Source organism: Melanotaenia boesemani, chromosome 12 (assembly GCF_017639745.1).
Source record: "Melanotaenia boesemani isolate fMelBoe1 chromosome 12, fMelBoe1.pri, whole genome shotgun sequence".
In the NCBI taxonomy this organism is placed as follows: Eukaryota; Metazoa; Chordata; class Actinopteri; order Atheriniformes; family Melanotaeniidae; genus Melanotaenia; species Melanotaenia boesemani.
The window spans coordinates 35,543,926-35,571,494 of NC_055693.1; the positions used below are offsets into that span (position 1 = coordinate 35,543,926).

The 27,569-nt window shown below is 40.5% G+C and overlaps 1 protein-coding gene across 2 annotated transcripts; it reads right to left on the reverse strand.

Annotated features, from left to right (window-relative positions):
- Nucleotides 1-558: 558 nt before the first annotated feature.
- On the reverse strand, nucleotides 559-26,808 carry ccdc93 (coiled-coil domain containing 93). Of its 2 annotated transcripts, XM_042001566.1 has the most exons (23): nucleotides 26,681-26,808; nucleotides 26,371-26,484; nucleotides 25,976-26,070; nucleotides 24,078-24,189; nucleotides 17,946-18,044; nucleotides 16,769-16,825; nucleotides 16,566-16,666; nucleotides 15,287-15,323; nucleotides 15,089-15,181; nucleotides 13,748-13,798; nucleotides 13,567-13,653; nucleotides 13,305-13,421; nucleotides 9,882-9,944; nucleotides 7,626-7,699; nucleotides 5,250-5,331; nucleotides 5,107-5,181; nucleotides 3,872-3,943; nucleotides 2,684-2,792; nucleotides 2,514-2,596; nucleotides 2,332-2,369; nucleotides 2,167-2,251; nucleotides 1,720-1,833; nucleotides 559-974 (listed from the first exon to the last, which is right to left on the reverse strand). In XM_042001566.1, the coding sequence occupies exons 1-23, from the start codon at nucleotides 26,765-26,767 to the stop codon at nucleotides 918-920; spliced, it is 1,902 nt and encodes a 633-aa protein (XP_041857500.1). In that variant the 5' UTR covers nucleotides 26,768-26,808; the 3' UTR covers nucleotides 559-917. The 2 variants fall into 2 exon arrangements, with proteins under 2 accessions (XP_041857500.1, XP_041857501.1); XM_042001567.1 differs by lacking the exons at nucleotides 26,371-26,484; nucleotides 26,681-26,808 and having other exon boundaries at nucleotides 25,962-26,041.
- Between the last annotated feature and the right edge of the window lie 761 nt (nucleotides 26,809-27,569).

Genomic DNA, 27,569 nt, shown 5'->3' on the forward strand with positions numbered 1-27,569 from the left:
CCTCATCCTGTTCCAGTCTGGCCTCCAGTGACTGAGGTGTGACAGCAAACAAATCTGACTGCAAATATTTCCAAAAATACACGTTTGAGTTTATACTTGGCCTTTTATTGTTTAAAGAGAAAAGCTGGTCTCCATCAAATAAGACCCCAGTGTGACCTAACTGGTTCAGGAAAATGTTTTATTTCATTTATCCAAAGGCTCCTAATTTGCCATAATGATGTATTATTGGGATTTAAGTCATAATTTGGTGGAAGGTTTGGCATGTCTGCTGTGAGAAGGTGAGGATTAGATCACATCACCAGTCTGGGTAATGGGGGCCTGAACCAGGTCAGGGAATGTCAGGTGCATATCTACAGACTCCACCCTGGAGCTCAGTCAGCCAAGCATCATGTGAACAGAGTTAAAGGTTGCCTGCTGTTTTCAGCTTCCTGATCATGTAAAATCTTATTTGTTGCAGAAATTCAGCTGGTGGGGAACGAGGTGGAAATCTGTCACATGACTTCTCCAAACCATCTTCAAGCAGTTCAGTCTGATGGGAGGAACGACACAAACTCTGCGTGATCTGAGACACATTTTACTGGTCAGAGCTGTTCATGAACATCCCAGCATGGAAACAGATGCTGATGAGACACCAGATCAACCTGGACCCGCTCAGCCTGCGTCAGGAGGCATCAGACATTTACACACATATCAACGGTTTGCGTGTCCACAGTGCGAAGACGAACAGATATTTTTTTACAGGGCTCCTGTGTGTTGATGAATGTCGGCTGGAACATGGAGGAACACAGCAGAGATGAAACTGTAAGATCTGGATGTCATCAAGAGACAGGTGGAATGATACAAACACCTCAGGGTGTTGAGTGCAGCTGGTATGGACCATTTCCATGAAAACCCAGCGGTCAGCTGAACCAGGACCGCTACGAAGCTCCTTTGGCTCTCAGCTTGGACAGCAGCATCTCGTTCCTCCGACACTCCTGGAGATGGAGAGAGAAAAAGGAGAGGTTGATTACGGTTTGACAGTTTGATGTGGTCCAAGGTTTCTGCTGCTCCTTGCCGTCCTGACTGCAGCTCCTCCCACACATTAAACAAAGCCAGGAGTTTTTATTTCATTCATCAGGTCAGACCAGTTTAGCTTTAACGCTCTACATCATGGTTCTCTGGACAAGACTAAGGACATTTTTATCTACTGTGGAAGTGAACTGAGTTGCCAATGTCAGACATCATGTCTCAAACACCACCTGCTGTGCAGCACACAGCTGATTCGGAGAGCCTTCCTCCTCTGAAGACGGTCCGTGATGGAGCTTCCAGCAGAGACGTCCTGATATTCTACAAGCAGCAACCTTTCAACAGCTAATCTGGATAAAGATAAATAGCCCTGCAGGATATTTACTCCTGTTTGTTTCTACATGAAGGTGAGGCTGCCAGAAGTGGTATGAGACAGCGTGTATATCAATGCTAAACTAAGTAAATGAAAAGATTTTAACACCAATTTGTTTAGAAGCTATAAATAAAATCGTATCTTCAGACACCACCAGATGGCGCTGTTCGTGTCAACATTTGTGTGCAACAGGTTCCAGCTGGACAGAATGACGTATCACGGTGCAGACAGGCGGAAACGTGGACGCCAGGTTGCAGGAGGATAAACAGCTGCAGCGTGTTTACTTCGAAGTTTTCTTTTAGAGTGAAGCTGAGCCAGCAGCAGCCACCTGTTTTTCTGACCTCTTTAAAGTCTTTGACAGTTTTGAAGTAGAGCCTCTGCTTATCGAGCAGCTCCAGGTACTCATCGTTCAGCTGATCTCTCCTCATTTTGTTCTCCTGCTTCTTCCTCTCCATCTGAAACACAGACAGAAAACATGTGGGATGGATTTCTGCATCCTTCCAGCTGCGAACATGGAAATACCTGATGCAGATTAAATCCTGCTTCACTTAAAATCTAATGTTACTCTGTATGTTATACATCTGACGAGCAGATGTGTTCGTCTGGTCGGGCTAAAGCGGCTCAGGATGTGAGCTACTGTTAACATGTTCCTATTGACTGTATAAAACATTGTTATCTGACCGGTGCGATACACTGCATGGTATAAAAAAATGGTCTGTACTTATATAGCGCTTTTATCCAAAATAGCTGTAAACGGTAGGGCGGTCCTTTCAGAGGGACACTCGCACCTTGATGCGACTCTGCTTGATTCCCTCCACGATCTGCTCCATCTGTCGGAGGAACTGCTCCTTGGCTGCTGAAGACGACATGGCTCTGGACGAGAGAAGAGAGGCTTTCACTTGCTGAAACTGTAAGCAACTCTGAACACGTCACATGACTCCATCTATACTTACTGCTGGAAGTTGTCATGGATGGAATTCAGCAGATTCACCTAGAAAGGGATTTTTTATTATTTAGATCATATTTGAATTTAATTTTAAACAGATTTCTCTAGAAACTGGTGTCATACTAGCATTTATTTTTATGATTTCTTTAAAGTTTCCCATCATGGAAAATAATGGCCGTGGTGACTTGCCTCTTTCTCAAGATAGACCTTCTTATCATCCAGCGTGTTGTACAGAGTGAAGAACTGCTTGGTCTCCTTGTGCGTAGCAGAAACTGGAGAGCAAACCAAAATCAAAAAATCATTTACAGAAGAAAAGCTGAACACAGCCCTGGTTAACCCGATCCAGCGGAGGAACCCACCTTGGCTGTAGAGTTCAATGAATCTCTTCTGATACTGGGTCAGTTCGGCTCGGCTCGGCACCTCGTCGATCTTCCTCTGCAGGACCGCGATCTCACGGTTCCTACGAGCCTGAGCAGAGAAAAGGAGGATTCATCTCTCTGGAACATCCACAGCTCAAAGATGTTTCTTATAGTTGTACCACCCGGCCTCAGCTTGGAGGTTTGAATTATGATCAGCCGTCCCTGCTCGTGGACACCAGCCCACGCTCCACCTGATCGCTTCAGCCAAATACTACGGAAAGCTCAAATCTCCAAATGAAAAGATTTAAAGTTTGAAAATAACTTTTGTGCAGATTAAAAACATCATCTGGTTACTTTACTTCCCGCTGCGCACGCGTCACAACGGGAAAATGAACAGAAAATGTCAGATTAAAGTTCAACGTCTTTATTTTCTGACGTGTTTCCTTTGAACTAAGAAGTCCTGAAATTTTCATCACCATAAATATTTGACTTTTTAAATATAAATTAATATTTAAGTTGAGTTTTACAAGAAATACTTGAACAGTTACTGTGTAAAGAGAAAACTGCTGTTTGTTTTCCTTTGTTCATGTTGAGGTACTTTTTGTATATATGTATACACACACACACATATATATATATATATATATATATATATATATATATATATATATATATATATATATATATATATATATATATATATATATAGCGAGCGAGAGAGAGAGAGAGAGAGAGAGAGAGAGAGGTACTTAAATATAAAAGTTTCAATAAACCAGGTTTGAATCATTAAATTTTGTGCTCTGTGATTAAAAATGTGTTTTTTAACTTTCCGAAGACTTTATGGATTAAATTAATGTTAGTATTTCTCAAATTTGGGTTGCATACCTAAGTCATCATTTTCTGCCACCTTTACTGGAGCCCTGCTAAAGTAGCTCAGCTTCACACAAAATGAGGAACCGGAGTTGCTCTGCAGAGAAAAACATTCTACAACTAAACTCATAAACATTGTGACTAACCCATTCTCCAGTTTGTTATTATCACACTAGATGCTGCTGTTGTGGATTAGATGCAGTACTCTCAATGAGTTTTTCCTTATCTGAGGTACAGAATCTGCTGCAGTGACCTATATTTGTTTGCAGATTGTTCCGGTTTCATCTAATCTTGTTCTGTGTTGGATGAAGTAGTTACCATGAGCAGGCGGATCTTCTGGAGCTTCTCCCGATCTGAGTTGTACTGTTTGTCTATCAGCTCATTCCTCTCCTGAGGACAGAAAAAGGTCATTTCACACATATTAATCTCAGAAACAGAATCTGTTTTACTAGCTTTACTAAAACTAATATAAACAGTGTTTAACACAACAAGAGAGCACTTTGCCCCAAAATAAACACTCCATGTTATATTTATGTTAGAAGGGAAACATCTGAATTATTCCCACTTTTATCTCCTTAATTTAATGAAATATTCCTGCTGTTTTAACACTTTGGCAGAGTCTCATATGATCCTGTAATGTTGACAGTCAGTGTTGGTATTAGACTGGACCCTGATGTGGTAGTTGGGGGATCAGTTCTGGTCTACTGTCTGGTGGTGGTGGTGGACTGGACCCTGATGTGGTAGTAGGGGGATCGGTTCTGGTCTACTGTCTGGTGGTGGTGGTGGACTGGGTCTTGGTGTGGCTAGCTCTACGGTGGGAGCTGTGGGGCTGCTCATACTGGGTCTGGGGTCCATCTCTGACTGATCTGTGTCCTTCCTCTTTACTAAAAATCAGAAATAGCTCCTTCCTCTTCATTCTTATATCTTCCTCTACTGAACCAGACAAGTTCCAGGATCTATTTCTCCACATTTTCATGCTGTAGCTACTTTAAAACCAGCTAGCAGCCTCGCTAGCCTCCTGTTTAAATTAAACTGGATCATGTCGCACTAGCTTAGCCAGCACTAAGTAATGTGGATACTGAGCTTCTCTTTGAACATCTTTATAGTTTATTTTCAATTCCAATGTAAAAATCTTGATGAACTGAGTTGACGTGTAGTCCCTAAATACACTCGCTGAAGACTAAACTAACAGCTAACTAACTAAACTAATAATTAAAACTAAAAACTAATCCAGTGCTAGCATAGAACTAGATTAACTTCATGCTAACATCAGGTTAATAGTCTTACATAACAGGGACGAAATCTCTTCCAGAAATGTACAGCCACATGTCAATATTTTAAAAGGAGGAATAATTAGGAAACTAAACTTTATTTTAACGTGGTGTAGTGGTAATGGTGATCCATGCAGATGTGGAAAGATGCTTCTGTTTTTCTCCAGTGACCTGTTCATCACCCGAGGTTGCACTCAGGTTGTCCAATCAGATAACGGAGGTGACCTATCTGAAGATAAAGGGTTTCCTATAAAGCCTGAATGTAGACAATGCTGTACGTACTCTCTCATCCTCTGTATCTTGTCCCGATGCTGACTTTAACTCCTGGATGTTCAGCTGCAGACGGGACATCTCTTCCTGTGGACAGAAAAGGTTCAGTTCCACGGACAGAACAGAATGAGTGAAATGCTGGTGCACATGCTCACTCTGCAGTGTGTGCGGAACTCCTGCTCCTGCTGCTTCAGACTCTCATTCATCATCACCAAAGACCTCAACTTCTCCAGCAGGCTGTGAAACAGAAAAACATTCAGAGAAAAGGTCACTGGACTGCATCGAATCTTCTCTATGATTCAGTCCTCCATCCTGAGCTGCACGAGTACATAAGGGCTTCACAGCAAAGCGAGGAAAGAAAAACATTTAGACATCTGGCCTCAAATTTCCCTTCACCCAGGAACGAACTGCCAACAGGCACACTTGGCATCTTCCCGGTGGGCTGCCACGCTCTTTGGGTCAGTTAATCTAACGGTCTGAATGGTCCATAAAATTCAGTAGATTGGCAGCCCAACACCAGAAGTGTCAGAATGAAGATACGTGTTACTGGGGGGGTAACATGACAAAAAGGTGCTAACAGGCTAGAAAAACTCATCAGGTGGGCGGGCTCTGTGGTTGGCATGAAGCTGGACTCCCTGGTGACAGTGGCAGAGAGGAGAACACTAAAAAAACTACTGGCTATTGTGAATGATGCCAGTCACCCTCTGCACACTGTCATCAGTGCACAGAGAAGCCTGACCAGTAACAGGCTGCTCCTCCCCAAGAGTAGGACCAACCGGCTCAGAGACTCCTTTGTCCCCCGAGCCATCAAACTGTACAACTCTGCATTAGGCAGGAGGGGGAGAAGGAGGGGGGAGAGGGAGGGGGGAGAGGGAGGTGTGCAGTCCGCCTGATACAACACATGCACAATAACCCATACAAACAGTTGCAATAACTTATACGTGCAATAGTGAACTGGGAATCTGTACCACCTCTACTGTGTGCAATGCTTGTTTATATTGTTTTATTTAACTTATCTTATTGTTATTATTGTTATATTTATTGCATTCTATTTGCCTCTATTTGCTTTGTACCTGTATATATTGTGTCTTGTGCTTGTCCTGCTTTACTGTTGGTGTTGTATTGCTACTGGTACCCAAATTTCCCTGAGGGCTCTCCGAAGGGATTAATAAAGTATTTCTATTCTATTCTATTCTATTCTATTCTATTCTATACTGTCAGAGTACATTCCCCCTGGACACAGTAGAAAATGTAAATGTTATCTAGTTAAGAAAACAACCTTATTTTTAGTGGAAACCAGAGGATAACCAGAGGAAGTAATCCTAGAACGAGTAAAGTAGTTAAGTTGACTGCTTAACTGGTTGTATTCACGGGTGAGCTAGTTATGTCTACTGGTTAACTAGTTGTGTTTACTGGTTAAGACAGTAGTTCTTGCATCATCCTGAACTAAATCATCTTATTAAACGTGAGGAGATGATTATTTCCTGCATCAACTTTAACTATTGTTGGTGGCTTTAGTTTATGAGCCTTTCAGCTCATTAGAGCACAAAAAAGTTCTCTGCTATAAAAACATCCCAGATTGATATTTTTATCAATTTTGTTTGGCTTAAATCTTCTAATCAGCTTCAGCCAAAATCAAAATGACTGTATATGTAATTCTTTTACTTACAGTAACCATTTAAATGCTTTTTTATTACATGTCACTGTTTTCTGGAAAAAGAAACTAAAAAATATAACAATTTTCCTTATAACAGGTTTTAGGTGAGATTTTATTTAAAGTTAGCCTATAAATATTTATGTTGGTGCATTATCTGGTTTTTACGTTTTGTTTGCTCTGATTTATTTATTTTGCAGTGTCAAATTATCCTTTCATATTTTTCCACTGTTTTTATTTCCTGATATCAGTCAGCTTCACTCTCAATCAAAATGACCAAATCTGTAATTATTCCAATTATTTTAACATGGTGTTGCTGTTTTCATTAAAGCTGTGTTTTTTTTTTCTTTTCTTTCAGCCTGTATCAGCCATAAATCTGCTAAAAATGAATAAAAACATTGATTTTGATATTTAAATACCTAACTGGTAATAAAGAAAATAATTGTGTGGTTATTTTCCCACATAATGTTTCATTAAAAACACTGACATTATGTGATTAAATTGCCATTTAAAGGGTTCAAATAATCTGAATATTTGGTATCTTTGACCAGGAGAAAAGATGATTGAGCAGCTTGAGCAAAAACAATATGAAGAAATATAAACGCGTAATGTTTTATAGCGGTTTTTGGGATTGGACATTTTCGTCCTCTAATGACCTGAACGGGTGTTTGTCCATTACAAGCAAGAGAAGGAAAAACTGTTCAAACTGTACAGATGCTACAGCTTGGCCCAGGTTCGAGTCCCTGCCTGGAGCCCTTTGCTGCAGCTCAGTCCTGCTCTCTTCAATCCTTCTTCCTCTCTGGCTACTGTTAAAATAAAGGCCACTAGAGCCCAAAAATCCTTAAAAAAAGTTCAAACCATCATTGTTTAGACTCACCCACTGTCAGCCTGCGCCTCCATCTCCTCCAAACATTTCATCTCTCTCTCCAGCTTCTCTGAGCGCTCGTTAGCCTGAAACACATGGAAACCGTCACAGCTTCTTTCTGCACGGTGGCAGCATGTGCTGCAGCAGAACGTCTCTGGAAACAACAGGACTCTACTGGCTGAGCAGATCTGGTTAGAGAGCTGACGGAAGCAGAGTAAACCTTCCTTCTGGGGCAGGTCTGGTGATTACTTTTAATGAAATGTGGTGAGTTTGTTCATAGTCACTACATGATGTCTAATTATCACTGTCACAATTCCAGGTTTTTACTGGTACAATTATTGTCTTAATTAATTTCCCATCACTATAAATGTGTAAAACAACACGAACTCTCCTTCTAGGTCTTTAAGTTTATTTATCTTCTGATGCCAGCAGAACAAAATAAAATAGAAACCAAGTAAATTTCATCTAAATCTGCTGTTTGCAGAATAAATAAATCCTACATACCAACTGTGGATTCTCTCAGAGAAACAGACAGAAAGGCTACAGGACCTCTACCTGGACCAGGACCTATACATCCTCTACCTGGACCAGGACCTCTACCTGGACCAGGATCTCTACCTGGACCAGGATCTCTACCTGGACCAGGACCTCTACCTGGACCAGGACCTCTACCTGGACCTGGACCAGGATCTCTACCTGGACCAGGACCTCTACCTGGACCTGGACCAGGATCTCTACCTGGACCAGGACCTCTACCTCTACCTGGACCAGGACCTCTCCCTGGACCAGGATCTCTACCTGGACCAGGACTTGTACCTGGACCAGGACCAGGACTTGTACCTGGACCAGGACCTGGACCTCTACCTGGACCAGGACCTCTACCTGGACCAGGACCTCTCCCTGGACCTGGACCTGGACCTGGACCTGTACCTGGACCAGGACCTGGACCTGGACCTGGACCAGGATCTCTACCTCTACCTGGACCTGGACCTGTACCTGGACCAGGACCTGGACCTGGACTTGGGAGGCTTCTTTGTGGAAACGACGTTATATAAACGTACTTTTGAACATTTTACTTTTAGAAAGCAGGAAAACATGCAGCTAGCTTTGACCTCCAGCTTCCTTCAGCAGAACAGCTGCTGCTGGACCCTAAATAATCCTGACCTGTGGAAATAAAGAAACTAGACCACATATCTGGAACTAAATACAGACCATCACACACAGACGACAGAAAAAAGGCATGGACCTCACACCGAGCCTATCCTAGTAGCTACTGGGTGAGAGGAAGGGTACACCAGGACAGGCCACCTGTCCATCAAAGAACTGTGGTGAAACATACCAGATGGATTTCCTTCTTCATGTCCTACTTTAAAAGGCTGGTAAGCCGTCCTCCACAATCTCTCTTTTTTCTAGAACTAAAGGCTGATTTAATCTAAGGGTGTCGAAGTCTAGTGGTCGAGCCACTATCCTGCTGGTTTTAGATGTTTCCCACTGCAATACACCTGATTCATATGACATGGCTCTCTTCCACAGCTTGTTGTCAAGTTCTGCACAATGACCCATTGATTTAAATTGTGTTGGAAGAGGGAAGATCTAAAACCTGCGGGACAGCGACCCTGACCGGAGTTTGGTTTCCCTGACTCAATTAGTTAATCTAGAGGGAATAAGTCTTCTCCGCCGTACTTTCCCATGTACACACGGAAGGAAAATGACATAACATGAGTGGTAACACATGCATGTTGTTTACCATTTTCCTTCTTCATCACATGGTTCAGACATGATCCCACATGGAAAGTCAGGTTGTTGAGGGCTGTCAGATTAATTAATCATGCTGATAATAGGGAAATAAGTATTAGTGACATCCCTAAATATATGACATAGTCTCTAAAGGCACCAATGAAGGAGATGTTTTAAGGAGGTCAGACAGTGATGGGTAGGGGGCGGGGCTAAGCTGAGGAACACAAACTTTCATCACACCTCTTTATATAAGCCAACAACTTGCGCAACAACTCTGGTCCTCCAGGAACTCCATCCTGCAAGTTTTAGAAGTTTCTCTGCTGCAACACATATGATTTAAATAAAAAGGTTCTTCATCAGCTTGTTGTCAACCTCTGCATCAGCCTGTTAATGAGCCATTGATTTGAATCAGGCGTGTGGCAGCAGAGAAACATCTCAAACCAGCAGGATGGACGCCCCGGAGGACCAGAGTTGTTGACCACTGAAAAAACCAGAAGGCAGGAACTGAACAGAACCAGGTGGTGAACTTACCTCCACCAGCTTCTTCTTGGCTTCATCACAGTCCACCCTGACCTCTGCATGTCTGGCCTGGAGCTGTCAGCAAGAAACAACAACATCAGTGACCCTGCAGAACTTGTCCCATCACTGCTGGAAACTCTGCGAGTCACATGACCTCGTTAGAAAAGGATGATGTTAAAATCATAACCATGAAGTGTGAGACATCTCCATCATGTTCACAGACAACAGCTGATTAAGTTCAGTATTTACATGTGTTGCTGTGCTTAAGGATGAAGATGACCATGTATGTGAGCTTCCAGCACTGTATGTTGCAGATGAAGACGTATGTGAGCTTCCAGCGCCGTATGTTGCAAATGAACACTTATGTGAGAGTTTCCAGCCCCGTATGTTGCAGATGAACACGTACGTGAGCTTCCACCACTGTATGTTGCAGATGAAGGCGTATTTGAGTTTCCAGCACTGTATGTTGCGGATGAACACGTATGTGAGCTTCCAGCACCGTATGTTGCAGATGAACATGTATGTGAGCTTCCAGCACCGTATGTTGCAGATGAACATGTATGTGAGAGTTTCCAGCCCCGTATGTTGCAGATGAACACGTACGTGAGCTTCCACCACTGTATGTTGCAGATGAAGGCGTATTCGAGTTTCCAGCACTGTATGTTGCGGATGAACACGTATGTGAGCTTCCAGCACCGTATGTTGCAGATGAAGACGTATGTGAGCTTCCAGCACCGTATGTTGCAGATGAAGACGTATGTGAGCTTCCAGCGCCGTATGTTGCAGATGAAGACGTATGTGAGAGTTTCCAGCCCCGTATGTTGCAGATGAACACGTATGTGAGCTTCCAGCACCGTATGTTGCAGATGAACACTTATGTGAGCTTCCAGCACCGTATGTTGCAGATGAAGACGTATGTGAGCTTCCAGCACCGTATGTTGCAGATAAAGAGGTATGTGAGCTTCCAGCACAGTATGTTGCAGATGAACACGTATGTGAGCTTCCAGCACCGTATGTTGCAGATGAACACGTATGTGAGCTTCCAGCACCGTATGTTGCAGATGAAGACGTATGTGAGCTTCCAGCGCCGTATGTTGCAGATGAAGACGTATGTGAGAGTTTCCAGCCCCGTATGTTGCAGATGAACACGTATGTGAGCTTCCAGCACCGTATGTTGCAGATGAACACTTATGTGAGCTTCCAGCACCGTATGTTGCAGATGAAGACGTATGTGAGCTTCCAGCACCGTATGTTGCAGATGAACACGTATGTGAGCTTCCAGCACCGTATGTTGCAGATGAACACGTATGTGAGAGTTTCCAGCACCGTATGTTGCAGATAAAGAGGTATGTGAGCTTCCAGCACAGTATGTTGCAGATGAACACGTATGTGAGCTTCCAGCACCGTATGTTGCAGATGAACACGTATGTGAGCTTCCAGCACCGTATGTTGCAGATGAACACGTATGTGAGCTTCCAGCACCGTATGTTGCAGATGAATACGTATGTGAGCTTCCAGCACCGTATGTTGCAGATAAACATGTGAGCTTCCAGCACCGTATATTGCAGATAAAGAGGTATGTGAGCTTCCAGCACAGTATGTTGCAGATGAACACGTATGTGAGCTTCCAGCACCGTATGTTGCAGATGAACATGTATGTGAGCTTCCAGCGCCGTATGTTGCAAATGAACACGTATGTGAGAGTTTCCAGCACCATATGTTGCAGATGAACACGTATGTGAGCTTCCAGCACCGTATGTTGCAGATGAACACGTATGTGAGCTTCCAGCGCCGTATGTTGCAGATGAACATGTATGTGAGAGTTTCCAGCCCCGTATATTGCAGATGAACACGTACGTGAGCTTCCAGTGCCGTAGGAGGCAGATAAACACGTATGTGAGCTTCCACCACTGTATGTTGCAGATGAAGGCGTATTTGAGTTTCCAGCACCGTATGTTGCAGATAAACACGTGAGCTTCCAGCACCGTATGTTGCAGATGAACACGTATGTGAGCTTCCAGCACCGTATGTTGCAGATGAAGACGTATGTGAGCTTCCAGCACCGTATGTTGCAGATAAACACGTGAGCTTCCAGCACCGTATGTTGCAGATGAACACATATGTGAGCTTCCAGCACCGTATGTTGCAGATGAACACGTATGTGAGCTTCCAGCGCCGTATGTTGCAGATGAACACGTATGTGAGAGTTTCCACCACAGTATGTTGCAGATGAACACGTATGTGAGCTTTCAGCACCGTATGTTGCAGATGAACACGTATGTGAGCTTCCAGCACCGTATGTTGCAGATGAACATTTATGTGAGAGTTTCCAGCACCGCATGTTGCAGATGAAGACGTATGTGAGCTTCCAGCACCGTATGTTGCAGATGAACACGTATGTGAGAGTTTCCAGCACCATATGTTGCAGATGAACACATATGTGAGCTTCCAGCACCGTATGTTGCAGATGAACACGTATGTGAGCTTCCAGCACCGTATGTCGCAGATGAACACGTATGTGAGAGTTTCCAGCACCGTATGTTGCAGATAAAGAGGTATGTGAGCTTCTAGCACCGTATGTTGCAGATAAAGACGTATGTGAGCTTCCAGCACCGTATGTTGCAGATAAACACGTGAGCTTCCAGCACCGTATGTTGCAGATGAACACGTATGTGAGCTTCCAGCACCGTATGTTGCAGATGAACATGTATGTGAGAGTTTCCAGCACCGTATGTTGCAGATGAACACGTATGTGAGCTTCCAGCACCGTATGTTGCAGATGAACACGTATGTGAGCTTCCAGCACCATATGTTGCAGATGAACATGTATGTGAGAGTTTCCAGCACCGTATGTTGCAGATGAACACATATGTGAGCTTCCAGCACCGTATGTTGCAGATGAACACATATGTGAGCTTCCAGCACCGTATGTTGCAGATAAACATGTGAGCTTCCAGCACCGTATGTTGCAGATGAACACGTATGTGAGCTTCCAGCACCGTATGTTGCAGATGAACACGTATGTGAGCTTTCAGCACCGTATGTTGCAGATGAACACGTATGTGAGCTTCCAGCACCGTATGTTGCAGATGAACATGTATGTGAGAGTTTCCAGCACCGCATGTTGCAGATGAAGACGTATGTGAGCTTCCAGCACCGTATGTTGCAGATGAACATGTATGTGAGAGTTTCCAGCACCATATGTTGCAGATGAACACATATGTGAGCTTCCAGCACCGTATGTCGCAGATGAACACGTATGTGAGAGTTTCCAGCACCGTATGTTGCAGATAAAGAGGTATGTGAGCTTCCAGCACCGTATGTTGTAGATGAACACGTATGTGAACTTCCAGCACCGTATGTTGCAGATGAACACGTATGTGAGTGCCTCAGACAATGTGCTGTGGTCAACGTGATGTTGTGGATGCTGCTCACCTCCTCCAGCTGCTTCGTCTGGTGTTGGATCTGCTTGCTGAGCGAGGCGACAGCCCTGCGGTGCTGCTGCAGTGGTCCGTAGCGCTCCGATCTCTCCTCCGAGGTCAGCTCCGACTGCTGCAGGGACACGTGGGACACAGTCTCCACACACTGAAATCTTCTCTGATTTCACCCTCATCAATAAAAATTTCTACTGAATTAAGACTGAAAGAACGCTGGAGGAGATAACTTCAGACCACAGAGTGATGTGACAGCTGCTCACCTTCTCGGCGTACTCAGAGGCGATCTGTTTGATTTCCTCAGACTGCAGTCCAACGATCTGACCCACCGCGCTCGCCGTCAGCCTCCCCTGCACACAAGCAAATCCCAGTCTGCTCCTTCCGTTTATTCAAAATAAGTTTTGATCTGCTGTCTTTCTCATCAGAGACGGATGGCTCCCTCACCTCTTCGTTTGCCATCACAGACATGCTGGTCATCAGAGTTTTAATTCGCATCTAAAAAAAAAGACATGAAGTCACATTGTAGGTCTGGTTTATCTGAAGGTAACAGATTCATACAGCAGCAAACCAAAGGTCCTGACAGGCTGAGACATGAGGACAGAAGTTAGAACCAAGATATAAATCTAACACACTTTGCTGAGGCCCATTCACATTTAGCGCCTACATCCTTTCTGTGTGATCCGACAGCACCAACACCACGTTCACATGATCAAGGATAAAGATGAGCAGGCAGACGTCACACAGATCTGAATGAGGACAGGTCATCATTTATCAACTGCTCCTACCAACAGATCGGTATTTAGTACATGAGAACATTATCACGTAAAATGGAATTTACAGTTTCGTTTTAGAAATGTCCTTAAACACGATTTAAACTCTGGCCTGCGTACGCACACTAGTCGCAGAAGAGAGGAACTGCAGTAGTTTTGCAGGAGTCACAACAATCTCAGCTTCCACGTGCATTCTTTATTTCACCATTCAATTAGTAATATCAGGAAAAATAAGAAGTTCAGAAAAGACACCTGCGGCTGACAGGTGATCGGAACTCTGAGCTCCGTTGTGAGGTTGTCATCAGACAGCTGATCTGATCGATGACATCACAGAGCAACTTCTGATCAGATTCTGCTTCCAGAGATCCCGACAGATTCCTGAGTTGACTGTGTTGTAAAGTTATAATAAATACTATTCCAGGGAAAAAGGAAGTAGGGTTTGTTAAATGACATGACTTATGAGACAGGCGAAACATTCCCTGTCCATCACGGAGCTGCATTACATAATCCGTATGAATACGTCTTTTCTCTGGATCAAAACACATTTATTTCTCTTAAACGGTTCAACATCAGATTAAAATTCAAATGGGAATATTGCAATGAAGCAGGGAATGGTGCTGAGAATGAATCTGGGAATGATGCTGGGAATGATACAGCGAACGATGCTGCAAATGAAGCTGGGAATGAAACTGGGAATTTAAACTGGGAACGATGCTGGAAAAGATGTGTTTCCAGGTGATTTCTAAACTGATGTGTTGTTGATGAACCGACATGACTGAGAAACCACATCAGCTGATCCCTAACTAACATGCTGTGACTGATACGTTTGATAAATATGGAATTTTTGGTACTTCAAGATGGGGTTTAGGACTGATTCTGATAAATAAATGAAGGCTCTGTACTGTAAATCTTCCTGTTTGATTCTGAACTGGTTTCTATTGGTTTTTAACAAGACTGAATCTGACACCTCATTAACCTGGAGGATACATTTTACATCTCCTGTTTCATATCTCACCTCCTCTGCTGCCTGCAGGTCCTCCTCCTCCAACACCTCAGTCTTCCCAGGAGGCGCCGCCTGACTGGCTAACGACGCCTTTCCCTCATCCACCTGGAGAAAGGAAACGGGTCAGAGGACAGGTAGGGTCCAGGTTGGGGCACCTTACAGAGAAAATCTGCCATAGTTCCAGACTCTGACTTTCACTCTGAAACCTACCTTTTCATGTTTGGGCTGCTTACTGAATCCGTAACGCCTGGTGAAAAAACCAAACAGTGAGACGTTACTGAGGCGTAGACGTTAACAACGTACGTTTCAGGACACCGACACGTTAAATTAATGAAGAAGGCATCCATCATGATAACCCAAAACGTGAGCTCTGTCAGCATTCTCTGAGCATCCACACAAACACAGCAGCGTGCACACGCCGTGCACATGCTCACACTTACTTACAGCAGAAAATCAGACACTCTGGAGGGAGAGATGGAAACATGAAAAACAATTTGTCAGACAGATGGAAAGGAAATATGAGATGTGTCGAAGACATCAGGAATGGAGAGAATTAACTAAAGTCAGATTATGTGGCGTCATGGCGACCAGAGTTTACATCAACTTTATAATGTTTCTAACATCTGTGGTGAATCAGTGCTGAACACACTGAAACTGGATGAACATGTTGGTTCATCTGAAACCATCTAATCACACTGACTGTTTACATTATCAGCTGATAACACACCCATAGGAACAGCCAGGAACAGTCAGGAATAACCAGGATCAGTCAGGAACAGTCAGTAACAGTCAGGAATAACCAGGAACAGTCAGCAACAGCCAGGAACAGTCAGGAATAACCAGGATCAGTCAGGATCAGTCAGGAACAGCCAGGAACAGTCAGGAATAACCAGGATCAGTCAGGAACAGCCAGGAACAGTCAGGAACAGTCAGTAACAGTCAGGAATAACCAGGAACAGTCAGCAACAGCCAGGGTAAATAAATAAAAATAGAGGTCATAGAAAATGGCATGGGTGGGGGGACTGTGTAAAGTTAAAGTTAAAATTAAAATTATTCTTGATTTTTTTGCCTTTTATCCATGAAAATGCATTTCCTAAACAAAATTAAAGGAATAAAAACATTATACATGTTTTTGTTTTGTGTTTTCTTTTCGTGTCAGTCATGCTGGATAATCCTCCTCCTGTCCCGACTGAACTTCTTTTGGACCCTCGTTGAAAGTGACACTAAGCGCGAACTGGAGACGACCATGGTGACCGTGGAAATGTTGTGGAATTTTTTCGAGCCTGAAGACATCAGGCGTTACGGTGCACGAGGCTGAGGCAAACAAACCCATGAGGATCATCATGTAGGTGAGCAGTGAGGGAAGATGTGAACACTGCATGTTTACCAGCTGATGATTTAAATGTTCTCATGTCTGAAAGGAAGTTTACACTTGGAGATTGACTACACACACACGCGCGCGCGAGCACAGACAGGGTGTGGATCTTACCTGCCGTACTCCAGCAGGGTGGAGTGGACCCTGGACTCCTCATCCAGCAGATCTCCTGCTTCTTTCTGCCTCCTGTACTTCCTCAGAGGTTTGTACACCTCCTGGAAAACACCAGACTTCATCCACATGATGCTCACTGCTGGGTAACACCCCCCCCCCCCCCCCCCCCCCCCCCCCCCCCCCCCCCCAGTCCGACAGCTTACCAGGACATCCAGAACTGCCTTCACAGCCTTGTCCTTCCTTTGGAGGAAGTCTTCATCCTACACCGGAGACAAAACATCAGCAGCTCTCCCTGATAGGACGGATCACACGGACAGAGCCAGCACACACCTGCAGAACCCTGCAGCTCTGATCACAGGAATATCTGGACACCTTTCATTTTACATAATTAGTCTGGAACAGTTTCTCCTGAAAACTGTCAACAGTGAGACCAGAACCAGAACCACTGAGGATGAGGATGGTCAGCTGACCTGCAGCTCTTCATCTTTATGTTCTTCACAAGCTTCTGCTTCTCCATCACTTCTGGAATCAGCTGTAAAACCTGGAATATTGTAAAATTTGCTCCTATGATCTGTTTTCTCCACTAATTTCAGAGTTTTTCTGCAGCTCCCATCTGTGTGACGACACCTGAACTGATGGAGATCGATCGATCAGAGGCCGACAGAAACACAGCAGATATCCAAAACAGGAAGAAGTCCCACGCTACGCTGCGCTAGAAAAGATGAGAAGCTGCTTCTAGTGAAGGTTGAGAATAAACTGGCTGATAAACGTGGTCAGAGCAGCAGAGCAGCCTCCAGCAGACCCCCCGAGTGTTGGAGCAGCTGGGGGTCCTGCTACAGTAACACAACCACTAACAGAATACACTGTGTGTATCTAAAAAAAGGAAAGAACAGTGGATGCTTATGGCTGGTTGAGCAGTGATGCAGCTGGTTCCGTTCCCAGCCCGGACGTCACCTCTCTGCCGAGCAACCGTCCAATAAAGACCTCCCGAGCAAAAAATAAGATCAACAAATTAAATAAGAGATTTTTATTTTCCTGCTGAACGGTTGAAACTTTATTCTCCAACCAAACACGCTCGGGAGGAATGAGGTTACCACCAGGATGCGATCTGGACCAGAACCTGGACCTGGACCCGGCTGATGGGCCGGATCTGCTGCTTGTCCATGTCTTCAACCTTCGTGCTGAACATGTCAGCCTGCGTGTCGGGTCACGTGTGTGTTCTGGTCACATGACCAGAACCTCAGCCGCTGGGTTCATGTGAACGGTGAACTGAGACCGGGAGCAGGTCCACGCAGTCCCAGCAAACTGGTCCTCCTCAGCCTGGTCCCACAGACCCAGCAGAGGCTGAAAACCACATGTGTCAGTGATGGATGCTGTTACCTCAGGGAGGCTGTGGGTCTTCTGGAACTGGGAAACGGAGTAGGACCTGACGTAGTCTCCCATCTCCTCCCTGGTCTCTATGGCTCGCTTCACCAGCCACTGAAACACACACACGAGAGCAGAAGATGGATACACACACCTGGACCACCTGGACCACCAGAACGCCGTTACAGCTGCCGTCTGCAGAAACATGTTAGCACAGGGGTGTCAAACATACGGCACAGGGATCCAATCTGGCCCACGGGACTAACATCGTAAATATGAAAACAACACAGACAATATTAACTGTAATATTCTAAAAAAAAGTAACTGTAATCTAATAAAAGTAACTAATATTATAATGAAACTGTAATTATAATACTTTAATAAAAGTAACCGTAATATTATAATGAAACTGTAATTATAATACTTTAATAAAAGTAACCGTAATATTATAATGAAACTGTAATTATAATACTTTAATAAAAGTAACTGTAATATTATAATGAAACTGTAATTATAATACTTTAATAAAAGTAACCGTAATATTATAATGAAACTGTAATTATAATACTTTAATAAAAGTAACTAATATTATAATGAAACTGTAATTATAATACTTTAATAAAAGTAACCGTAATATTATAATGAAACTGTAATTATTATACTTTAACAAAAGTAACTGTAATATTATAATGAAACTGTAATTATTATACTTTAACAAAAGTAACTGTAATATTATAATGAAACTGTAATTATAATACTTTAATAAAAGTAACTGTAATATTATAATGAAACTGTAATTATTATACTTTAACAAAAGTAACTGTAATATTATAATGAAACTGTAATTATTATACTTTAACAAAAGTAACTGTAATATTATAATGAAACTGTAATTATAATACTTTAATAAAAGTAACTGTAATATTATAATGAAACTGTAATTATAATACTTTAATAAAAGTAACCGTAATATTATAATGAAACTGTAATTATAATACTTTAATAAAAGTAACCGTAATATTATAATGAAACTGTAATTATAATACTTTAATAAAAGTAACCGTAATATTATAATGAAACTGTAATTATAATACTTTAATAAAAGTAACTGTAATATTATAATGAAACTGTAATTATAATACTTAAATAAAAGTAACTGTAATATTATAATGAAACTGTAATTATAATACTTTAATAAAAGTAACTGTAATATTATAATGAAACTGTAATTATTATACTTTAACAAAAGTAACTGTAATATTATAATGAAACTGTAATTATAATACTTTAATAAAAGTAACCGTAATATTATAATGAAACTGTAATTATAATACTTTAATAAAAGTAACGGTAATATTATAATGAAACTGTAATTATAATACTTTAACAAAAGTAACTGTAATATTATAATGAAACTGTAATTATTATACTTTAACAAAAGTAACTGTAATATTATAATGAAACTGTAATTATAATACTTTAACAAAAGTAACTGTAATATTATAATGAAACTGTAATTATTATACTTTAACAAAAGTAACTGTAATATTATAATGAAACTGTAATTATAATACTTTAATAAAAGTAACGGTAATATTATAATGAAACTGTAATTATAATACTTTAATAAAAGTAACTGTAATATTATAATGAAACTGTAATTATTATACTTTAACAAAAGTAACTGTAATATTATAATGAAACTGTAATTATAATACTTTAATAAAAGTAACTGTAATATTATAATGAAACTGTAATTATTATACTTTAACAAAAGTAACTGTAATATTATAATGAAACTGTAATTATTATACTTTAACAAAAGTAACTGTAATATTATAATGAAACTGTAATTATAATACTTTAATAAAAGTAACGGTAATATTATAATGAAACTGTAATTATAATACTTTAATAAAAGTAACGGTAATATTATAATGAAACTGTAATTATAATACTTTAATAAAAGTAACCGTAATATTATAATGAAACTGTAATTATAATACTTTAATAAAAGTAACCGTAATATTATAATGAAACTGTAATTATAATACTTTAATAAAAGTAACTGTAATATTATAATGAAACTGTAATTATAATACTTTAATAAAAGTAACCGTAATATTATAATGAAACTGTAATTATAATACTTTAATAAAAGTAACTAATATTATAATGAAACTGTAATTATAATACTTAATAAAAGTAACCGTAATATTATAATGAAACTGTAATTATAATACTTTAATAAAAGTAACTGTAATATTATAATGAAACTGTAATTCTAATACTTTAATAAAAGTAACCGTAATATTATAATGAAACTGTAATTATAATACTTTAATAAAAGTAACCGTAATATTATAATGAAACTGTAATTATAATACTTTAATAAAAGTAACTAATATTATAATGAAACTGTAATTATAATACTTTAATAAAAGTAACCGTAATATTATAATGAAACTGTAATTATAATACTTTAATAAAAGTAACCGTAATATTATAATGAAACTGTAATTATAATACTTTAATAAAAGTAACCGTAATATTATAATGAAACTGTAATTATAATACTTTAATAAAAGTAACCGTAATATTATAATGAAACTGTAATTATAATACTTTAATAAAAGTAACCGTAATATTATAATGAAACTGTAATTATAATACTTTAATAAAAGTAACTGTAATATTATAATGAAACTGTAATTATAATACTTTAATAAAAGTAACTAATATTATAATGAAACTGTAATTATAATACTTTAATAAAAGTAACTGTAATATTATAATGAAACTGTAATTATAATACTTTAATAAAAGTAACTAATATTATAATGAAACTGTAATTATAATACTTTAATAAAAGTAACTGTAATATTATAATGAAACTGTAATTATAATACTTTAATAAAAGTAACCGTAATATTATAATGAAACTGTAATTATAATACTTTAATAAAAGTAACCGTAATATTATAATGAAACTGTAATTATAATACTTTAATAAAAGTAACTAATATTATAATGAAACTGTAATTATAATACTTTAATAAAAGTAACTGTAATATTATAATGAAACTGTAATTATAATACTTTAATAAAAGTAACTAATATTATAATGAAACTGTAATTCTAATACTTTAATAAAAGTAACTGTAATATTATAATGAAACTGTAATTATAATACTTTAATAAAAGTAACTGTAATATTATAATGAAACTGTAATTATAATACTTTAATAAAAGTAACTAATATTATAATGAAACTGTAATTATAATACTTTAATAAAAGTAACCGTAATATTATAATGAAACTGTAATTATAATACTTTAATAAAAGTAACTGTAATATTATAATGAAACTGTAATTATAATACTTTAATAAAAGTAACTAATATTATAATGAAACTGTAATTATAATACTTTAATAAAAGTAACTGTAATATTATAATGAAACTGTAATTATAATACTTTAATAAAAGTAACTGTAATCTCTGATGTTTCCAGGTTTCATGTTTTCTGTATGAATGTAAAACATTTCCAGGTCGGGAGGAAAACTGGTTCCATCTTTTCTCTCTGACTTCAGTGTGTATGATGAGGTTCAGGTGGAAACGTAGAAGTTTGCACATTTAAAATAACTTCTAGATGTGAAACTCTGGATTTTTCACCTCCAGACAGCTGGAATTACATGTTGGTGCTTTTCTACATCCGTGCTGGTCTGGAGGCTGGAATAAAGCTGGACATGTGCAAACATGTCAAACAAATAAAATATGTAAATAAATTAAATACATAACAATAAAATAGAAATAAAAATAAAAACCGTGTACCTAATAAAAACTAGATGATATGAGTTAATAAAAATCTATTTTACTTTTTTTTGGACTGCACGGTGGTGTGGTGGTTCGCACGGCAGCCTCACATGTTCTCTCCGTGTATGCGTGGGTTCTCTCCGGCTTCCTCCCACCGTCCAAAGACGTGATGTTAATTGGTTATTCTAAATCCCTCCCTCCCTGGAGTGAGTGTGAATAGTTGATTGTCTCTCTCTGTGTTGGGCCTGTGATGGACAGGTGTACCTGTCCAGGTGTACCTGCCTCTGACCTGTTAAATGCTGGGATAGACTCCAGCTCACCTGCGACCCGTAATGGAGAAAGTGGTACAGAGAATTCATGAAAATCTATTTTTTTAAATGCATAAAATGTATTAAGAAAATGATCAATAAAAGTTGAAAAATAGAAAAACAATAACATTTATTAGATTTAGAACGTATACATTTTATTCATTTATATTTGGGCTGTCGCATGATTAAGCCTTTAACCAGATTAATCACAGCTTACAGATTAATTCATCTCAATTAATTACCATTCGCAACTACACCTGAAATCCGCTCGTTGCCCTGTTACTGTAGATATGTGAAGGTACGAACCACGGACCTCTAGTTTCCTCCCTCCTCCTGAACGATCAACAAACGCCACACGAGAGAAAAGCGGATCAGCTGATCACCATCGGCCGCCATGCTTCACTGAACAACATGAAGGAGAGGGAGGCAGCCGCTGCTGTACAGAGACCACCAGAGATCCTGCAGAGCAGCCATGTTGGTGCAGAACGCAGGAAAAGGAGAAAAGTGTGTTAAACACCACCGTCCTCCACGGAGCGACGCCCATGTGTTGCTCCATCACTTGCTCAGTGACGGATGTATGGGGCTGGTCATGCCGCGCATGCGTTAACTGCATTTAAAATGTTATTAATTACATAAATTAGTTACCGCCGTTAACGTGTTATTTTTGACAGCCTTAAAGACAATAAATATAAATAAACACATAAAATAAAAAACTGTATCTAATAAAATATAAAATGTGTACGTTTTATATACGTTTGTTCGTGTTCATGGGGAAACATCATCTGTGTTTACATGTTTTTCAGACTTTGTGTACCTGGTTTTTTAACTATTGTTGTCTTAACTGTGTTTGTTGGTGATAGAAATGGTTTTACTGAGCTGGTAGCTGAGATTCTGGACTTTCTGTGGATACCACACATGTTTATAGTTACATCTACAGACCTGACGCTACACCCGGAAACCAGATGTTAACCCTTAACTCCCGGTAGCGGAGGCTGCAGGTGCAGAGGTGAAGCTAAACAGTCAAACTAAGAATGAAAGTTTAGAGAATTTATATCCAGAAATGTGGATAATGAAGCAGTGAAGGTGCATGGATGGAAGTTATTGTGCATATTGTGAATATTTCTCTCTCCTCACCATCTAGAAGCTGTGAGATTCTCATCCTGCTTTCTGTCTGTTCACCTGATGCTGATATTCATCACATATTGTTCCTTCTGTGTTTAGAAGGAAGCAGCTTCACAGCTTTAAATCCATCCTGCTGACTTTTTACCTTTTAGTTAGTAAATCCTGAACATTTCATCCTTCTTTCTCATAAATTTTTGATTTTATATATGAAGAAATATTTTAACTGTTAGTGTTTAAAGAGAAAACTGCTGCTAAACCTGTTTATGTGTTTAGTGCAGGGGTCTGCAGCCTTTCCAATCCAAAGAGACATTTTTCCCTCAGCCAGCTAAATAAAACTCCTTTAGAGACGCAAATGTTACCAGACTTTTCAAAAAGGAAACTTAATATATATTTTTAATGAAGAGCCACCATAGGATGTTTGTTATTGTTAAAGAACCACATTTTTATTTCCATTTTTAGGTTTTAAAATAAAGAAAAACAAACTTTTATCACGATTAATCACAGTATATAATGAGAATGATTGCAATTAAAAGTTTGAATCGTTGCCCAGCACTAATTTAAATATAATTGTATATAATATGTATTTAACATAAATAAAAATAATTTTATATAAAAGTTTGCTCAAAAATATTAAATAAAAATTCAACATGTAAATGATAAAGTAAATTAATTTTCAGCCTAAATGTCAGGTTGTTGGTGGTGTCTCAGCAGGCAGTTTGAGGGACAGATGGTTCGTGTGAACGTGGTGATGAGGTTTCTATCGTGCTGTTATGCTACTGGTCCGACACACTGGACACCAGATGTAGCTGAATGTGGGACCTGGACTCGGAGGAGTTTGACCTCCTGTGTTAACATGTTCAGGTTTCGTTGTGAGAGATGACAGCAGAGACTTTTTCTCCCACCTGAATGACCGGAAAAATGTGGATAAAATCCAGTCCTTGGATCTGATGGGGTTCAAGGCGATGAGGACATTTCATCTTCGGTAGGACAGAAACAATCTTCTCTGTCAGGGCTCTGCAAGGAAACAGAAGAGCTGGTAGGACATCACCATCATCACCATCATCATGGATTACATTCTGGGTCTGACCAACGTCACAGTTCAGCCATGTCTGTGTGATAACTGCAGCTGAAAGCTTCCATCTGAGCTGCTAACTGGTTTCCATTAGTCTTCCTGTTCCGACTGTAGACGTCTGGGTCATATCTTTTAAAATTACACTGCCCGTCCAAACAAAACTAAACCCCCCACCTGGACTTCATTCTAAGCCAATTAATAAGAGTTTCTTGTTATAATAAGAGTCTCTGTTAAAGACATTTATGACTCCGTGGTAGCATCTGCCCTCCTCTGTGCACGGGGGGGGGGGGGTTGGTCTGCATAATACACACTGTGTATGCTTGTACATAGAACACCAGTTACTGTTACTACCGTTTTTATCTTATTGTACTTAATATTTATATTTTCTTACTATTTTATATTTTCCTAATATTAATCTGCTTTTCTTACTCTGTTTTTCTACAGTTGAGCTGTAGTAACACACATGTATACGCCTTTGTGGGATAAATACAGTTTCTCTTCCACTGGATGATTCCTGCAGGGTGATGATGTTCCAGCTGCAACAAGTTATTTATCCTCAGCTGATGCAATGAGCAGAACCATGTGGAGAGACACATCTGAGGTTGTGGAAAAGATGTTTAAGAAGGGTCAGATCACATCTAAGGAGATGCAGTTTGCAGTCAGGTAGGGAGCCTAAAGACTGGCCATGGAAGAAGGTCATGTGGTCTGATGAGTCCAGGTCTACCCTGGTCCAGAGTGATGGAGCATCAGGGTAAGAAGAGAGGAGGATGAAGGGATGCAGCATCATGCCTAGTGCTGCTGTTCAAGCCTGTGGGGGCAGTCTGTTATCTGGGGTTACTGCAGTTGGTCAGGTGTAGGTTCAGGTCTGGGTTCAGGTCTAGGTTCAGGTCTAGGTTCAGCTGGTACCTGAATATCCCGAATGAGCAGGTTATTCCATCCTCCCTGATGGCACGGTGCAGGATTCATGGGGCTCAGACTGTGAAAGACTGGTTCAGGGAACAGGAGGCATCATGGATGGACCACAGAGTCCAGACCTGAACCCCATGGAGGGTCTCTGGGATGTACTGGAGAAGGCTTTGAGCAGTGGGCGGACTCTCCATCATCAATATCAGATATTGGTGTAAAATTAATACAAGTGTGGATGGAAATAAATGTTTTGATGTTGCAGAAGCTTCTAGAGACGATGCCACAGAGCATCTGGGCTTTAGAGTCCCGCGTAACCATAAATTTGTTAGTGTGACTAACTTTATTTTCCTTGGTCACACTGATGCTCCAAACATCTCTCAGGTCCAGGTGAAGGCCTCTCTCTCTCTGAATGTCTGTCTGCATGTTCATTCCCTCCTTAGCCGAGCTCAGAGAAGAATGACACCTTGATGAAAAACCCTGGAGAAGGGCTGGGTCTTCACCTCTGACTGGCTCTGATCCTGATAAACAATCATCAATGATCAAAAAGCAATCCTTATCATGTATTAAAACGAGCCGCTAAGAGCAACGCTGGGAAAATTGGAGTGCACCAAAACTTTTAGCTGATGTATACAATTTAAAAAGTTAGGTGCACCCATGCAAGCAAAGTAAAAGTTGGTCGGGAGCCCGGAGAGAGCTGCTGTAATGAAAGCTAAAGGAGGTCCAGCCAAATGTTAGTGTGGGACTTCTTCTTTGGACGGATAGTGTAAGTTGCAGCCTGCGTTCAGTGACACACAGCTTTAACAATCACCTGCCATCACTTACATCTTCTGTCCGATGGTGGAGTTTTCCTGGAAGAGAAGGTCTACATCGACGTCAAAGCTGCATGTTGTGATGCACCAGGTCATCCCACCAACCACCTGCAGAGGAGGAAGCAGCTGAGAGGACGGCCTGACGTACCCATGAGACAACACAACAGATATCTGACTTTAACATGATCCTGGAACCAGGACAGCTCAGAAACAGCTGGTCCACCTCCACAGAGAAGCAGCAGAGAGCTGGAAACCTGAGCACATGACAGGTGACCCCCCCAACCCAGATCCTCTGAGACCACAAATAACACCACAACACACCGTCAGGATCAGAGCGGTGGCAGCTGACTGTGAGTTCGCGAGTGGGTCGGTCTGAGTCTATGAAACGGACCGGACCGGTATGTGTACCTTATCAAACGGGGACAGTCCCTTGATCCGGGCCCGGAAGTAGCCCGCTGCCAGCAGCAGCTCCAGGATCTCAGCCAGTTTGTGGTTCTGTTCTTCATCCTCTCTGGTTTCCACCTGGAACCAAACACCGAACCTCCGTTACAATTCAGATCACATTCCTCTTTTTTCCTCTCTAAATGTCGGAATTAAACTCCGGTTCCGGTGTCACGTGACAGCTAACCGCCCCTCACGGTGGGCTCGCGCCCCCGTCAGTCCGGAACTTTCACACCGTCCGAACCGCAGTGACTCTGGTCGGACGGTCCACGCGTACCTGGATCAGGTTTCCATCTTGATCGTACTGCGCTCCGATTTTAGAACCAGTTCTGACTCTGTGGAAGACAGACGAAGCCGCCGCCATGTTGGATTGAGGAGCAGATGACCGCTCACGTGACCGCAGCGCACGTCACGTAAACGTACAAATACCCCGCTATTCTTCCTCTTCTTATCATTATTATTATTATAATCTTATAAATATTATTAATCTGTGAACAGACAAATGGAGACGTGGGCTATTTTCTTCTTCTGTGGTTTCTGAAACGTCACATACCGTGTGCACGTGCAGGTACTTTCTGTCAGCAGAGGGAGCAATGGGATTAAAACGAAATCAAATGAAATGAAATACAATACAATAATTAATATAATTTATTATGAATAAATGTGTGGGACATTATTCCTCTTTACTTTTCTGTTTTGCTTTGGACCCACATGACAGTAAAGTGATAACAAAAAATAAGGTCAAATGCTGGCTGATTGAGTTAAACTGATAAAATTCTAATAAAAACAGATGACTTGGATTTTCTAAACTTAAATTTATGTAATGTTGATAACATTTAAGAGTGATACCACAGAGAAAACCATCTGTCCTCAGAGACAGAGACATCATCCCAAAGTTTTACTGAACCTTCAAAGAAGAACTAAACCAAACTGCTGTAGGAAATTCCTTTGAGGGATAAATCCTTAATATCTTCCACTTCCTCGGTTTATTTGGGAAATCTGAGACAGATTGTTTGATTGTTTATTTTTTCTTTTTTTTCCATTCAGTGTAAAGGATGGGATTTAAATATACAGTGTAAAATACGTTTTAGGTCAGTGAAGTGAACACTGAGCTCTACAACGTGGGAAGCTTTGTGGGTTCATGTCTCAGTCTGTCTGGATTCACG